This window comes from Hoplias malabaricus, chromosome 8, assembly GCF_029633855.1.
Source record: "Hoplias malabaricus isolate fHopMal1 chromosome 8, fHopMal1.hap1, whole genome shotgun sequence".
Lineage (NCBI taxonomy): Eukaryota > Metazoa > Chordata > Actinopteri > Characiformes > Erythrinidae > Hoplias > Hoplias malabaricus.
Window position 1 is genome coordinate 19,982,785 of NC_089807.1, and position 17,524 is coordinate 20,000,308.

General features: G+C 38.4%; 2 protein-coding genes across 3 annotated transcripts; both read right to left on the reverse strand.

The window, feature by feature from the left end:
- Positions 1–353: 353 nt before the first annotated feature.
- On the reverse strand, positions 354–5,178 carry dync2li1 (dynein, cytoplasmic 2, light intermediate chain 1). Of its 2 annotated transcripts, none has more exons than XM_066678432.1 (13): positions 5,039–5,178; positions 4,761–4,857; positions 4,213–4,247; positions 4,060–4,129; positions 3,876–3,964; positions 3,459–3,651; positions 3,306–3,374; positions 3,135–3,212; positions 2,947–3,026; positions 2,716–2,786; positions 2,386–2,483; positions 2,187–2,279; positions 354–880 (listed from the first exon to the last, which is right to left on the reverse strand). In XM_066678432.1, exons 1-13 carry the CDS (start codon positions 5,050–5,052, stop codon positions 818–820), a joined length of 1,050 nt encoding a protein of 349 aa, XP_066534529.1. In that variant the 5' UTR covers positions 5,053–5,178; the 3' UTR covers positions 354–817. The 2 variants fall into 2 exon arrangements, with proteins under 2 accessions (XP_066534529.1, XP_066534528.1); XM_066678431.1 differs by having other exon boundaries at positions 358–880; positions 4,719–4,857.
- Positions 5,179–6,598: 1,420 nt separating this feature from the next.
- On the reverse strand, positions 6,599–17,284 carry abcg5 (ATP-binding cassette, sub-family G (WHITE), member 5). Its single transcript, XM_066678865.1, has 13 exons — positions 17,100–17,284; positions 16,339–16,460; positions 15,492–15,628; positions 14,026–14,124; positions 13,530–13,662; positions 12,648–12,787; positions 12,273–12,402; positions 11,608–11,821; positions 10,737–10,942; positions 9,490–9,628; positions 9,071–9,256; positions 8,111–8,223; positions 6,599–7,974 (listed from the first exon to the last, which is right to left on the reverse strand). The coding sequence occupies exons 1-13, from the start codon at positions 17,270–17,272 to the stop codon at positions 7,790–7,792; spliced, it is 1,977 nt and encodes a 658-aa protein (XP_066534962.1). The 5' UTR covers positions 17,273–17,284; the 3' UTR covers positions 6,599–7,789.
- Between the last annotated feature and the right edge of the window lie 240 nt (positions 17,285–17,524).

Sequence of the window (17,524 nt, forward strand, 5' to 3'; positions counted from 1 at the left end):
TAAAACATCAGTGTAGTGCAGGATGAGTACAGCCCCAGAGCAGGGACTTGTGTCCTGTAGCTCTTTCAGTGGATTAAACAGTGTATGATCCCATTTACAGTATTAGAGAACGTGATTTCAGGGTATAAAAGTTGAAAAAATTAAAGACTAATAGAGAAACCATTCATGCATTCATTATCTGTAACCACTTATCCAGTTCACCCACAACCTCCAGGCCCCTGGAGCTGTGTGACTGCGACACTACCTGCTGCGCCACCGTGCCACCCATAGAGAAACCAGCATCCATTTATTTTTTTTAAATAATAAGCAAATATTTAATAAGAACAATACATAAATATACAAGTAAAATACAGTGACACTGGCTAGTGAATGTACTCATTAATCTACTATTTGATTTATTTATTTTTTTTAATATGTTAACTCATTATCAAAATCCTCACTTAAAGCCTGTGTCTTGCAAACCGTGAATAAAGTTTAAAAAATATATAATAGAAATGTATTTGATATATTTGTCCAAATATATTCATACCCTGCTTCTAAATAGAACATGCACCTAGTTTCTGGACACTGGTGTTTAAATTCTACAGTACTGGTTTTGTTATGTTCTCTGACACTGGCACATTAATCATTTAATCTGAGTGCAATCAAATTCTCACAGCCATGTTCCAAAATTTACAAATGCTTTCCCAGGAGAACAGAGGTTGTTATTGCAGCAAAGCTAGCCACATTTTCAAAATCTTTCATTTCAGATGAAACGTAGGATGAGCAAATGTCCACAATCGTTTTTGGAGTGTTTTCCACCACTGAGGATTCCATTTTACGTGTCCAGAGACAAGCCTTTCCAGGACTTCGTCTGCTCTCGCTTGTACAGTTCCAGCTCCTTCAGAGACAAACAAAAGAAGAATTGGACTGCCATCTCAACACACACACCATTCTCTGGAAAGATGGACTTTATTACATCAAGTTTAAAAAAGTAAATTATGTGAAAGCAGTCCATAAACAGAAGCTAAATAAATGTAAGGTGGGACTGGTATTCATTGTGAGCTGATATGACTCCCCGAGTACTTCATACACAGATGGACTACAGCTACATTTGCACTGAGCACAAAATGTCAGTCCTGCTCGCTGATCACTGCAGTCATGTGACAGTCAGCCAGTAGAAACAGAGTGGACTGGATCAGGTGAGGGGGAATGTTGTGAGAGGTTATTGTAGGTTAGTTATGAAGAGAGGTTATTGATGTCTCAGAATATCAGTCTGGATCATCAGTCAGTGTTTAAATCAGAGATAACCCAAAGTGCTGAGATCTCTGCTTTGTTCCCAGACGTCTGGGGGAAAAGTGAATAGATGTTGGAACAAAGATGCCTTTCACTAGACTCTGTTTTTGTTTCTGAAACAGGGACCGTTTTTAAATGAGCCTAGTTTTCTCTTTCTGGAACGGTTGTGTGCAAGCACTGTTAAATATTTATATGGACACTGGAAATTAAAACCCAAAAAAACATAGTTTTAAATTCATTGTTTTTGCAATGTCATGAAAGCCAGTGTTGTTTAATACATCAACCTATTCATTCATTCATTCATTATCTGTAACCGCTTATCCAGTTCAGGGTCGCGGTGGGTCCAGAGCCTACCTGGAATCATTGGGCGCAAGGCAGGAATACACCCTGGAGGGGGCGCCAGTCCTTCACAGGGCAACACAGACACACACATTCACTCACACCTACGGACACTTTTGAGTCGCCAATCCACCTACCAACATGTGTTTTTGGACTGTGGGAGGAAACCGGAGCACCCGGAGGAACACGGACACGGGGAGAACACACCAACTCCTCACAGACAGTCACCCGGAGCGGGAATCGAACCCACAACCTCCAGGTCCCTGGAGCTGTGTGACTGCGACCGTGCCGCCCTCAACCTATTCATCAACCTAAAAAATAAGCTATAAGGACTGTGCCAGAGAAGAAGAAAAAGTTTATAAAGATGAACTATGTTATTTGGGACGTACAATAAAAATATCAGAACTGGAGTTCAGGGGGAAAAACATGAGAAGAACATTAAATATTAAGCAAACACTAATTGCAGGTGCTAAATTATTGTAAATATTTCATCCAACTAATTCATCCAGTGTCTTGGAATACTAAAATGTTGTGAGGGTGTGATGCGTAAGAAGGAATTCCTGCTGTGGTACCTGATCTTTCTGAGCTCTCATAGAGTCTATAAGAGGCTCGCTGTACTGAGGGTCTTTGGCAGGATCCTTCAGTTCTCTATGCTCCTTAGTGCTCTGAGGAAAGACAGATGAGTGCTAGAGCATTACACACAGCTCTGAGGCAGCTGTCTCCATGTATTTTTATTAATGCGAGTGTGAGCTTGATTTGGTGATGTGTTACCTCTGCAGGAAAAACCCGTTCAAAAACTTTCTTCCACAGGTCCAGTGGGTTCCTGGCATGCAGTGTTCCAATGTCAACATCAATGGCTGGAGGAGATCCTGAATTTAAACTTTACATTAATGACACTATATTTGGCAGCACCGGGGTAAATATTGCTGCTGTGGCTGCCCTCCGCACTAACACTGACAACAGTTCATTCAACAAAGTGACTTTAGCATAAGTTTACTAATATGTAAAACCATACAGAAATGTAGAAAACATCATAATATAAACATGCTGGGGAACATGCACTGCCTTTAATAACCAACAGGAGGTGCTATAATGCCTCACCAATCTGACTGAGAGAGTCCATGCCAGCTGGAATTACAAGAGGTTTGCTTGTGTCTGTAGATATGGACTTCCTTTAAAACAATTAAAAGAAATTATTGAAAAGCTATGGATATATTGATGATTTTTCAAACAGTGAAGATTTTTTGTTTGTACTTTTTGATCATAATTTTTTGTTTTGTTTTGTATGCATATTCATAGCAAAATACCATGTTTATTTGAGAGACGTCTTACCCTCTCTCAGTTCCAAATGCTAGATAGCTCACAAAACTCTTTGCTTTAGACATCATGGTCTCAGATTTACTGCTAGTGAACTAGTGGTACATGCAAACAGAAAGACAATTTAAACACAAAAATAGGAGTTTTAACTACAAGTTCATTTCATCTTTTCAAATTTAAAACAGAAATAGAATTTGACTTACAATCAGTGATGCACCATAATAATGTGCCAAAAAACGCAAGGTCTTACAAATCACCTTCCTCTTCTCTGACTCAAAGTCCTGCACAGAGACAAGTGAGAGTACAGACCAACGATCTGTTCAGTGGAAACAGATTTCCACTGACCTTCTACAGAGGCACAATAAGGTGTTTACCTGAAAGATGTCAAACTTAGTACCAATCAGAAGAAGAGGCACAGGGAAGGGACTGATGAGCTCTCTGTCCTTTTGTAAACACACAGCTTTTTGTCAGAGCAGGGGAAATGAAAATGAAGCATGTCTAATTAATAACAGTATACTGATTCTCACCGGGTGATCTTTGGGGAGACTCCGCAGCACTCTGTTTTGTTGTTGATGTTTGCTGGCCCTGGACTCTCCAGGCCTCTGGGGCAAGGCACAAACCTTTTCCACCTGGATCAAGGCCGCCTGAAGGAGTTTCTCCATAGTATCCCACAGAGCACTGGGCTTAGATAAATCCAGAACCAGCACCACAGAAACAGTCCTGCATGAAGGAATGTAAAAAGTACATTAATTCCTTACTGCTTTCCTTATTGTTTTCCACATCCTTCCAATAGTTCCCACAGGGTAAAGGTACTTTAACCTGCTTTCATTAAATCTGACAGGTGACTCATGTCATCTATAGTATAGAAACACACACACACACACACACAGATGTTAGCCCAGATTTTCTTTGGTCTGCTTTTTTGTCATGAAATTAACCCTTACCTGACATTGACTGGAGTGATGGGTATCTGGACTAGATCTGATAAAGATGTGCCCCCTCCTAGTTCCCACAGGTGAGCTATGTCTTTAGGCTGGACACAAAGTGAAAAATGCAAACATAAAAGTAATATCCTAATTAAACAAACCAATCGTTCAAATTTATTTGAGAGTGTAATGGTATAAATACCGTATTATGCCCTTTTGCTCGCCTGCCAAACGTATACTCCAAAGCAAGGGTTGGTTTGGGTGCTTCATCTCTAAAAACATTAGAAAAAAATAAGATATGTCTAAAAGACAGAACCATTTTTTTTTCAACTTAAATGTGATAAATGGTTCTCACCTGTCAAGGCACCGGAGTAATATTGTAGTTTTCCCCTAAAAATGGACATATGATAATAGCTTAGTCACTCAGAATTTGTGTGTAGAGTTTGTGAAAAAGAACTGAAGAGGAAGTGCACAAATTTCCCACCAAAGTGCTTTAAAACACACCACATGTTAACATTCCTAATCTGAGTTACATATAATGTTTATTCATTCGTTCATCTTGTGTGACTGCTTCATCCTGGTTAGGGTTGCAGTGTGTCCATCACAGGTCATCACACACTCAGTCACACATTCACACACACATACGCATAGCCAATCCACCTAACACTGCTCCACATCCCTGTGCTGGGGGGCTTTATATGCTTCTAGCCGACGGTTTGTATTGGACACGGTGATCTTAGGCCAGTGCAATACAAATAGTTGACAAGAAGTATTTAAAGCCCCTCATAACTAGGCATTACAGGGGGTGTCTGGACACTTTGGGACATGGAGAATAAGATGTTCATAACTGTGTGAGGTTACCCCTGCTTTACTGCCCAGAAACAACACAGTCCTCTCGCTCACAACGGCTGCGTCTTCCTCAGCACCGTCATCATTATCATTGTCCTCTCGGGTCCGGAGCTCCGCTGCGGCAGCTGCCAAGTCCCAAAGCGTGTCTGTACTAAACACCACAACAACCACATTCACCACTGCAGCCTTATACAACTATCCTCTACTAGGCGCTAATATGTAAGTAACACAACTACTGCGCCATTTAAGGTGGAACGAACAAAAAGCAAAATAATCCTCAGAGCTTCCTATCTAAACATGTAATGTTAACAGGTTTCTTGAATAAGACTTACCTAATTTTAGGCATGAGTATCCCTTTAGTACTTAACTCTACCGATTAAAGTGTTCATGTAATCTTACTTTACTGGAGTTACCCGTTATTCCTTTACGCCTGCTATTGTGCTAACACCACAGGCTTGCTTTCGGTTGCGAGGGGTTACGGCTGATGATGTACTGACCCGATGCATTGTGGGACATTGAGTTTTTAAGAAATGCAAAAAAAAAAAACATATATATATATATACATGTACACCGCGCCCCTGAAATGGAGAAGCGGAAAAGAAGACGATGATATATATATATATAACTTGTTATTTATATATATACACTGTAGTATGCATATTGACACACCTTTTAGCTGAGTACCAAGGGTTGCTCGGGAGGAACATGAATACTGTCTCTAGACCAGTCAGACCAGTAGCAGAGCCAGTACAAAAAAAAAAAATACACGGAAGCGTGTATATGTGGGTGTACAGAGAGCCAACCTGGCCTATGGGAATTTTTGGATTTTTAACATTTGTTGCTTTGATTATCATGCTATATAGCTATTTTTGTGATTTAATATTAGAATAATTCATAATAAATGGTAATATTTACCTCTCATATAACACAATAAATCAAGCTTTATATAGTTTATTTACATGTTGGATGCTGGGCAAATAGTATATAAAATCAGACTGCTATTATATGAATGTAATTTAATAGTTAAATGGAAATAGTTCAAAGACAACCAATCAAATTATTATCATTTAAATGTTTTTAATATTTGTTATTTACTTATATTTTTTTGTTATTTACTTATGTTATGAATTTGATGCCATCAACATGTTTCCAAAGGTGGGCACAGGGTAAACAAAGAGTAAAGTTCTGGACAGATATATAGATGGATGGATGGATGGATGTACCTACCACTCTGTGAAAGGCTTCTCAGTCAAATAGGGCAATTATTCCAAAATAATGTTTCTCAATTTAAAATAGTAAAATACTCAACACCATTTTGGGCTAGTTTGTTTTTTTAAGATGAACTGAGGTGAAGTGAAAAAGTGCCCTGTGGTCTGATAAATCAAAAAGTGAAATTTCTTTGTGGAAATCAAGGGTGCTGCATCCTTCAGGCTAAAGAGGAGTGGGACCATTAGACTATTTATCAGTGCACATTTCAAAAGCCAGCATCCATGATTGTATGGGTGTGCATAGGAGTACATTGCATGTGTCTTTCATATCTATGAAGGCAACATTAATTCTGAGAAATATATTAAGTTATTGAAGCAACATGCTTCTTTCCAGTGTCTTTGCTTATTTCAGCAGGAGAACAACATTCGGCATATGTATTCCAACCGCATGGCTCTTCATTAAGAATAAAGCACCTGGCCTGCCTGCAGTACAAACCTGCCATCCACTGAAAACATCTGAGGCATAATGAAATCAGAAACACAACAGAGTAGACCCCCAAAGGTTGAGTCGCAGGAATTATATAGCAAGCAGCACAACTTTTATGTCAACAAGGTTTTATTTAATATTATTGATTATAACAGAATGAATTCTGAGAATTAATTGTTGAAAGCAAAATTCTCAGCATTTTACTAACAATTTCAATATATAATGTATATAATGCACATAAAATAATGAGAGGCATTGTAATATCTTTTCAAAAACATACATATTCTTAGGCATTCAAGAGGCAATGTTTGTTTCTATTTTCAGTTATGATGATATTGCATAGAGATATTAAGTTCTATCAGCAAAATTAACTTTCTTTAATGCACTGACTGACTAGCTTCACTAACTTGCACTGCCACAGCCTCGGACAGGGTGCCAGTCCACCACAGGACATCACTCACTTGAACTTTCACTCACATATGGAAAGGGTTTGAAAAGCCAATCCAACTACCAAGATGTGTATTTGGATTGTGGGAAAAACTGGAATACCTGGAGGAAACACACTGGGAAAGAAACTGGGAAAACACACAAAACTCCTCACTGACCTGTGGCAGAGAATGAACCCTGGACTTTATGGACTGCATTGACTTTTGTGCCGATTTAAATATAACGCTTGTTTAAAGTATTTTAGGTATTTTTTGACAACTAATATATTTTAGACCAAAATCTTATCACATAATTACTGTAATAAATGCACCAACGTGTGTATTCGGACCGGGAGGTAACCCACACAGACACTGGGAGAACAAATTCCTCGTAATCAGTCACCCAAGGCAGGGTTTGATCCCACAACCCTAGAACCCTTGACCTGTGTGACAGTGACATTACATGTGTCCCCATGTCGCCTACAAAATATATTTTTTCAAATGTATTATTAAAATATTTGCTATGGAATTACAATATTATAAAACAAATCATCATCATTTAATGAATTAACTACTGAAGCTGGAGTAAGTAATTTTGTAGAAACCTGAAGTAAGTAAGAGTAAAGTTTCTTCAAATGACACCAGAACACACACTGCTTGACTACAGCTGGAGAAGTTCATGAAAAAGCAGTGTGCACTTCTTTCTTTTCTTTTTTTTTTTGTTCAGAATTGTACACACTTGTTGGTATCAATTCCAACTTTAACAGCAATAACCGATAAACTTTATCTGATAAGACACCTTAAGAACAGTGGAACCTGAACCTCAAAGGCATTGTGAAGTATAATAGAGGATTTAATGACTCAATTTTTACAGAACATCAACATGTGACAAAAGCACTATATTTACAAATAAGATGACACATGAAATATATTTCACACACTCAAACACACTCTCACATGGGCTCAGCGTCTGATGAGGTGATCTCGTATCTTGAAGCTGATGACCCCTAGGATTACGAGAGCAGGCAGGAAGGCATAGAGCAGGAGAAAGTCCTGAGTGTAACGGGAGGTGGCTCCTGGGTAACCCTGATCTATAATAAGATCACCATTTTTTATCAAACATGCTCCTGGGAAACCGACAGCTGGACCTGAATTAGAGAATAAATCACAACGCAGCAAATAAATACATTTACAACTCAGCAAATGATTAATGCAGTAATTTGCAGGTAAAAAAATAATTCCCATTGAGGGGCAAAATGCAAATTGTTCAGGTGAAGTTCTTACTGCAGGTGAAGTTCTTTCCATAGAATTCAGTGACAATGAGGAGCTCACAACCGTACTTCTGGAAGGTGAGGTAACTGAGCCACTGGAACACCACTGGCATCTGCTGAGTACCTCTGTTCTCACAAGTAAAGAAGCATGTGTGCATATCACATTCATCTAAATCAAAGATGTCTTTTTACACGTACAGTATTTGGCACATACTCTTTTTCAGTAATCTAAAATTATTTTTAAGGTGTAGATAAAAGTAGTGTCAGGAGTCTTGCCCAAGAACTCTTATCAGTATAGCAGGGTCTGCTTACCTGAGAAGGATACTAATCCCGAGGTTTTTGGATAAAAGGCAACAGTGATACCCAATATGTAACACTAACCACAAGATATATGTTCTAGCCTTTGACATAGTTTAAGTTTTCTAGCAGCACGATTTTCCTATTGTTCCAGGGTCATTCTATCAATCTTTGATATTGTAGGAAACATCAAGACTTTGAATAAAAAAAACAAACAACAAAAAAATGTTTCTACCTAGAAGAGTCCTTTCAGCCCAGGAGTAGTTGCTTTTAACTACACATATTTTGGCTATGTAAGCAGCAGTTTTCATATACTCACATAGTTATTGTCTGTTTGGAGGATTAAAATTCTTAACGTACTGTGGTCATTTAAGGTCTGGCATCTGCCACTGCACGTTTCGTCAGATGTGCATGCAGATGTGTATGACCAAATCAGCAGCAAACATGGCAAAATTTCTTCCAATATCTATTCCTTTGGTATAAATTGAAACAGCTTTTTATGAACAAGGACTATATACTTAACATCTGTATCTATCTACAATAATGCTCTTGTAACTTAAGCAATAATTTAGAGTAAAAGCTTCCAAGAACAGTAGAGTAGAAACACTGGAAATATATCATGTAAAGTATATTTCTTACTTAATAAGAAGGCATAACTGCAGCATAAAGCTGTTACCTGAGGAAGCCTGAGCCCACCATGATCCCAGCTATGTTGAGTAAGGCCATCCCACTGTTGACCATGTTGGGGTCCTGAACAACCCCTAGTAGTACCAGTGTCAGGAGCTCACCAGTGATATGGGGCACCATGATTACAGCTGTAAAACACATGAATCTCCAGGGATCTGGGTTCATGCCCACTGTCCTGAAATATGATCAGATATTAGATATAGACATAGCATGTAAGCAAGCAACTAAAACGCACACATTTATGGGCCATATTCTGTCTTGCCCAATAGTTATCCATTCCATCACCTTTCCCTATCCCAATCTTTCTTATTTTTCTTCAAGAAAAAGCTTATCAGGAAAAAGTTCAACCCAACGTGAGTTGATCAATAATCAAATCCATACATGACACAAACCAAAACACAGACTCACCAGTAGAGGAAAGAGGTGAAGATAAAAACACTGATGATACTGAAAGGCAGGATGTGAATGATGTAAGCCAGAAACATCTGCCATTTTTGATACAAGCCATCTTTACTCTCTTGATCAGCTATCGCTCGAAGAGCAGGGACTGTAAAAATCACAGTAAATAATTTATAAATAAGCAGTAAAGAATTACAGTTACACCTACAAAGTGTACTAACACTGTGGAAAGTAATTAGGCTGTCTTGTTTGATGTACTGATTTTTTTTTTTTTTTTTGTTACAGTACAGCCCTTGACACTATTACAAGGCTCAAATATCAGCATGAACATTGTTAGAATAAAAATGATGGACTTTGGGATCTCATTCAGAAGTGAAAGGTTAAAATACAGTAGCACAAGAATTTTATGATAGCACTGAATGCTATCTTAGGACCTCAAGGACAGTCCACAATAGCTTTGGGAACTGCTGTGGATTTTCTTTCTCTCACCTTAGTGGCAAGCTCTTATCCTTAGTCTGTAAGTTTTCCCTTATCAGTAAATGTAGATATGAGAAAAGAAATATAGAGAACAAAGATAGACAAGTTAATGGTCCATGGGCCATTACATCAATTTTAAGAAACTGAGCGCAACATTTTTATTCAGTTTTCTGCTATAATGTACATGAAGGAATGTTCATTCATTATCTGTAACTGTTTATCCAATTCAGGGTCGCGGTGGGTCCAGAGCCTACCTGGAATCATTGGGCGCAAGGCAGGAATACACCCTGGAGGGGGCGCCAGTCCTTCACAGGGCAACACAGACACACACATTCACTCACACCTACGGACACTTTTGAGTCGCCAATCCACCTGCAACGTGTGTTTTTGGACTGTGGGAGGAAACCGGAGCACCCGGAGGAAACCCACGCGGACACGGGGAGAACACACCAACTCCTCACAGACAGTCACACGGAGCAGGAATCGAACCCACAACCTCCAGGTAACTGGAACTGTGTGAGTGCGACACCTACCTGCTGTGCCACCGTGCTGCCATGAAGGAATGTTGGGTAGTTTATCAACAATTGTGTGTAGTATTAATATAGCACTGCGCTAAATTTCCTTTTATTGTAAAAGGACAAATCTGAGTTTTCTCAATCAACTTACATTGCTTTGCTTGGGTTTATGTAATCAAGAATTATTAAAAGGTATGTGAATACACCTCCAAGGTTCTGAGTTAATTTCTACAAGCTAATATATTGACTGAAGTTGTAACTTACACAAAGCCACAGCATTCAGCATGCCAGTATAGGGTGAAGCACCCATGGACTGGTAGATTATACCAATCCGGTCCTGCACTGCACCCTTGGAGACATCATTATCTAGTTTCATGACAAAGAAGGCCACAAATAGACCATAAATAAGATTTTGAGAGAGGCGCATGAGAACACCCATCCTGTCACGAGACAAGTTCCTTACAGTCCTCCTAGAGAGAGAGAGATAGAAAGAGAAAGAGAAAGAGAGAGAGAGAGAGTTAGTAGCCTTGGGGAGTTGCCTAAACAAAGTCACAGATGCAATAAGGACAGTAAAATATTAGTTACAAGTTTAGAACCCAGCCTTTCTTTCCAGCTTTGATACAAGGTCTGAATGATATTAGTGCACAGGAGGAATTATGTTCCTTGTGGGTAAATAAACCATCATGACCACTTGCACATTCTATTTTGCTGATGCCCTCTCATGAGGTTTTGGTGGGTTCATGTATCAAAAACCAGTAATATTACATTTTAACTTAACAATTTTATAAACACTTTTTGACTCTTTCCAAAAGGTTGAAACATACCATATAACTTTAATATAAAGGGCCCAGCAAAATGCTAAAATGAATAGCTGTATTCATGGAAATGTGCTGTATTCTTTCTTTATATAGGCCATATGGACTGGGAGTGTCACCTTTAGAAATATCAAGTGTATCTCTTTTAATTTAAAATCTGAAAAGCATTTTTTGTAAATTTAATGAAAATTCCTTGCTGTAAAATAAATCAGAGATATTATTTGTGCACACATGTTCCCAGAGGGAAAAAGACTTATCAAAAAAAACAAACAAAAAAAAAAACAATATGTTGGCAAAAGGGCCAGAGTTGATACACCCACCTGAGGAGGACGCCCAGTTTGGACAGGCAGTTGGGTGACTCTTTGCTCTTAAAAGGGATCATCGGTCTATTGGGATGCTGACAGCTCTCCCTGGTCTTCCACAGCATTTTCTGATAGATTTCTGAGCTCTGATACGCTGAAGTAATATCATGCATTCGCCTGTAGGTGTCAGCCTCTCTCTCACTGCTGCGTGTGTCCACTGATGTCAGATCCACTGTTAGTCAGAAGGAGCAGCTCTGTCATAACACGAACAGATTATCTGTGCCATCTGAGCAAATATCATAAAACCTTCCTGACAAGTTCACTTTAGTTTAAACAAGCAGGAAACTTGCACTTACTTGGCTAGTCATAATACTGTCCCTACAATGTTCCCCTCTATAACTTGATGCACTTAAAATAACAATAAGTCACTTTGGTAAAGATATTAATATATATAGATGTTGTTAAAAGAATATAAATCATGTAATACAACAAAACTGCGAGACCGTAGATTTGAGATGTGGGTCCACATTACAATATATATAATCAACTATTTTGTAATTTGAGGACTATATGGTCATTGTATAGCATTTCAATACAGTAGGAATCCTGGAAATAGACAGTAAATCAAAGCTGATTAAGAAAGTGTTTTGGTGTATGCAAGGCCTTCAGTAGAATTACTGTACCAAAGATATCAAAAGGGTTGCAGTACTCTGGACATTCGTAGCCACATCTACTGAAGAAGTCCACCATCTCTTCAGACTGGCCACAGAACACTAACTCTCCACAACTCATGATGGCTATCCTGCTGAAAACCTATAAACAGAGCAGGACATATTCATCAGCTAAATTAGTGCATCGTGACCTTGTGAGTTCATTATAATCATTATATGTATTATGGCCTCATAAACCCCATACATTTATGGCTAGGCCACATGATTATGACAGTAATTTGATATGAGTGACAGATATCCAGGTTAATCACCTTGTGTGTTTAAGAAATTTAGGTGTTATTCCAGTGCATTTTGGATAGCTACAATTTTATGTTTCTTCATACTTACTCTGAAGAGTTCTGAGCGGGGCTGGTGGATGGTCACTATGACGATACGGTCCCTCTTGGCCAGCTCTGCCAACAAGACTACAATCTGGTTGGCCGTCATACTGTCTAGGCCTGTGGTTGGCTCATCTAGGAGGATTACCTCTGGGATGACAGCAAACACAAAGTCAAAGAACTATTAAAAAAAAAAAAACTTTTAATAATTCAACTTTGTGTCCTCCTTTAGAAAACTTTAAGAGCATCACCTGACTCATTAATTTGTCCAATTAATAGAACAATTAATATAATAGTCTTTGTCAAAAGTTGGAGCCAAATTAATTGTGCGATTAATTCATTTCCTGCTTGACTGAAGAAGGCAGCCTATGTGAAGCTGTTATAATTGGCCGTACGTATGTTTAGTTAAGAAGGGGACTAATCCTTGGTCTGTAGTCCCAGGATGCCACTCAGGTCCAAAAAGCTAGATAAAACACCCCTGTGGGACACTCATGTACCTCAGCTTAATTCCATATACATGATAACCCTTCTTTTCACTCTTTTAATATTCTCCTTCACTCGCTCCCTCTTGGATGCTCTGGGGATTGGACTTGAGTCAGTACTTACTTACTTTACTTTTTCGTGCAAAACTCCATAAAGAGTCTCCTTTAATAATGGCTGGTGTAGGAACAGCATTGTTACTAATACATGAGCAAATATATGTGCATGATTAATTAAAAAAATGTGCATAATTTTTGTATAATTTAACTTGACTGAAAAGGCTATATTTGTAGCTAATCAGAAAATGGCAGATAAGTTAAATTTTAAATGTCTTCTGAGTTTGAAAAACTCTGGATTGTTCTTTAAAGATTTTTCAGATTTGACAACTGAAATGGCAGCTCTTAGTACTCACTGGGGTCCTGAAGTAGCTGGCTAGCAATGGACACTCTCCTTCTCTCCCCTCCAGAGATACCAGGAAAGATCCGGCCTCCGATCACACTATGAGCCACATGACTTAGACTCAGCTCTGCCATTACTGCAGCAACCTAAAAAGAAACAAGGAGAGATGTTCATTTATTTCATTTTTGTTGAAACAGCCTTTTTTGTTCAGTTCCATTTTTAGGGAGATTTGTTCAGTCCATAGTTCTGAGAACACCAGCAGTTTGCTGCCGTTTTTTTTTTTTTTCCTTATTTTTTCAAATTGTATAATTTTTTTTACATATCATTTTCACAGTAACAACATCCTTTGTGGGTCTGAAAGGATGTCCACCAGTAGTGTTCAGCTATCTTTCCTCAGTTGAAGAATGGACAGAAGCACCTGTCAAATGTTCAGATCTTAAGCAAGGAGAGTGGAGCATTTTTTATATCAGCTTACACTCCAAGTATACTGGTGACAGTGAAGAGCTCACCTTCTTGCGGATTGCTGTAGCAGAGTGCTGCCTCAGAGCCAGCTGAGCCGTGAATGTCAGAGTTTCCTCTACTGTCAGATAACTGAGGAGATTGTCACTCTGAGAAGCAGAGAGAAAGGGATAGTGCCCATTACAGAAGAATGGCAGGGGAAATGCCTTCAAACAAAGCACTCTAAGAATGCAGTAGCATATACCACCTTCATTTAAAGCTACAATCCAGCGGTTTGTAAAGCTATTTCCATTTTCATCAATTGTATAGTATACACCCATCATTTATTGAAGATAAAACTATTTTGATAGTTTATTTACCTTGAAGGCTGCAATCATACCACATTGTAAGACACAAAGGAAGGCATTTGATGCTTACAAACAGAAACGTAAACATGTAATTTAGAGTTTCGAAGTGTTCTTCATACTACTGGGTATTGGTTCTTCTATTTCAAGCTCATTCTATGAGTTACCACAAAATTAGTTACAGTTAGAAAACAACAGAGAGTTAATTAAATAAAATTGTAATCAATTATGATCACGGTACACTGTGACATCTAGTTGGAGTGCATTTTCCACTGTCCATTCCACTGGCTATCTACAGGCTGAAGAAAACCGTTTTTACCTTTTGGGTTATTGTACATATGGTGCTGTAGATTCTACTCCTCTAAAGCTTAGTGCACTTGTCCAGAATGCTGAAGAATTAGTTAGAAACTATTTTAGCATTAATAATTAACATTTAAATATCTCATTTTTAAACATGAGTGTTCCAATCTTGAGGAAGGTCACTAACTAAATAAATAAAATACAATTTAAAGGAATATATAATAATAATAATAATAATAATAATAATAAAAATAATAGAAATAGTTACAATATACATAAGTTAATGCAAAATTAAACTAAAGATCTTAAAATACTTTCTGTTTTCTAGCTTTAAAATATGTATGTGATTGATCATGCACAGTGCGATTCTGCTACACAAAGACGGTTAAAGTGAGTACTTGTTATTTATGGATTGCTTGAGAAGCCATTTCCCTTCCTCTGTGTTATTAATGTCTCCATGCCCTAACATCATCACCTCAGGTTTAGCTCATGAGAATTAAATTAATGACTGGCTTAGTTTACAACCCTCTTGAGTCTTGAAGAGTTTATCAGTAATAATATAAGAGATTACCCCAAATGACTGTGCTCTCTTCATGATTATTCAATTTCGCAGAGGATACACATGAATAGCTCAGAAGAAGATTAGAGGACCAATGTGTCTTATTTCAGCAGTACTGTCTTTCAGCAGCCTCTTAGTTTCAACTTCACCAAGTGTATGAAAGTTCATAAAGCTGCTTTGCCGACTTGACCTAGAGTAACCCTGACTATAACCTCTCACTTACTTTCCTCAGTTGTTGTAAGTTCACAGACTAAAGGTCAGCCTAGCATCAGTCAGCAACAACAAACTCAAATGTGTCTGTGAACATACTGACCTGAAGCACATAAGAAAAACAGTCTTGAAAATGTTCTTGCTTGATTTTTGTTCCATTTACAAATACCTCCCCAGTGAGAGTCCCACTATTGCCAATGCGGCCAGCAATAGCATCCAGCAGAGTGGTTTTCCCAGAACCTGAAAAGAAACATTAGCAATCTGCAACTGTAGATGAAATGTAGATGAAATGTATACATTTCAACAAATTTTATGTGAAGTGTGAAGCTGACAAAGGCTCTAATAAAACAAATTTATTATTAAATCACATCAAAAATATTGTCTTACAGTTTACTTAGTTTTGATAATTAATATTTTAATGGAAATGAATATAATTTCTTCATTCATTATCTGTAACCGCTTATCCATTTCAGGGTCACGGTGGGTCCAGAGCCTACCTGGAATCATTGGGCACAAGGCAGGAATACACCCTGGAGGGGGCACCAGTCCTTCACAGGGCAACACAGTCACACATTCACTCACACACTCACGGACACTTTTGAGTTGCCAATCCACCTACCAACATGTGTTTTTGGACTGTGGGAGGAAACCGGAGGAAACCCACACGGGGAGAACACACCACACTCCTCACAGACAGACACCCGGAGCAGGAATCGAACCCACAACCTCCAGGTCCCTGGAGCTGTGTGACTGCGACACTACCTGCTGCGCCACTACTGCCCTAACTAGTGCAATATGCATTGAATAGTAATTAGGGAACATTTGTTACTTCTTAATACATGCTTGGAGCAAAACGATGATACATCGTTCTTCTCAGAAAATAATATATAGAATAGAACAGCTAAAAGAGCCATGAATCTTTTCACATATATTTTTAATAAAACCCTTACCTGAATTCCCCAGGATCCCCATTATTTGACCACTGTCCACATGAAATGACACCTCATTGAGGATCTGCCGGGTCCATTTCTTCCCATAGGATGGCAAGTCCCACCAGGGCCCCATACGCTCACTGACAGAAATGAGTAAATATTGTACATGCATACAAAAGGAGTAACTGACACTTCAGATTGAGATTCACCTTAAGCTGTTAAGATTTCATTTTAATGGCATTTATTGTCTTTGCTGAGAAAACCCACTGTAGCACAAAATTGCCAAATAAAAAAACAAGAAATTATTCTCTGTAATTCCTTAGTGATGCATGAAATGTACTTAATGACAATATAATTTTTGAAATGTTGTAAGTAAAAAAAAATCAAGCTTTATAATACTGTGCAAATTACTGTTTTATAAATATTACCTTGTGTTTATTATTTAATAATCCCATGTAATACCATTTAGTTTTGTACAGTTATGCTACTAAATGGTATTTAAAATCCAAACAAAGTAGTACACACATAGCTGACTAAATTTCACAATAAATCATGCTACGATTAAAAATTTTTAAAATTGGTTACATAAAATGGCAAATTCCTTGGTTAAGTTTTGTTAAGAATTTATTTGCACTGTAAAATAATTTATTGATTTTGGATTCAGTTTCAAAAAGTCAGGGCATTGAACTTCTGCAACCAATTGAATCTGTCATGTTAATCACAAAATTATTATTTAGTACTCTGAGTTAATCTTCATTTTTGGAACAACCCATTCTTACCTGACAGTGTAGGACACTCTGCTCACACTGAGGCTGCAGGACGCCTCGGTTTTGTCAGCACTTGCACGGCTCTGTGTGGCTGTCCCTTCTGTACCCTTTTCAGGTACAAATCTGAATGATTCACCAGACCCATTTTTCTGCTCAATAGCTTTCATGGAGTACGACTTACTCATTCTGTCTACTCTCAGTGCATTCGCCACAGTTCACTCAATTTCTCTCAGACCATCTGTCAGCCGTCCTGAACTGCTGCGAATTTCTGGCCATTGAAGTGCACATTGTACCAGGGAAGCTGGCATAATAAACAGAAGAGCTTATCAGTAGACCTTTGGTCAGTTAGGTATATAGAGCAGGGTTAGTGAGTGTCCACACTCTTCTGCAGTTCAACTCAGCACAGAGAGCAGCAGGTGCTCCTTCAGGCTTTCAAC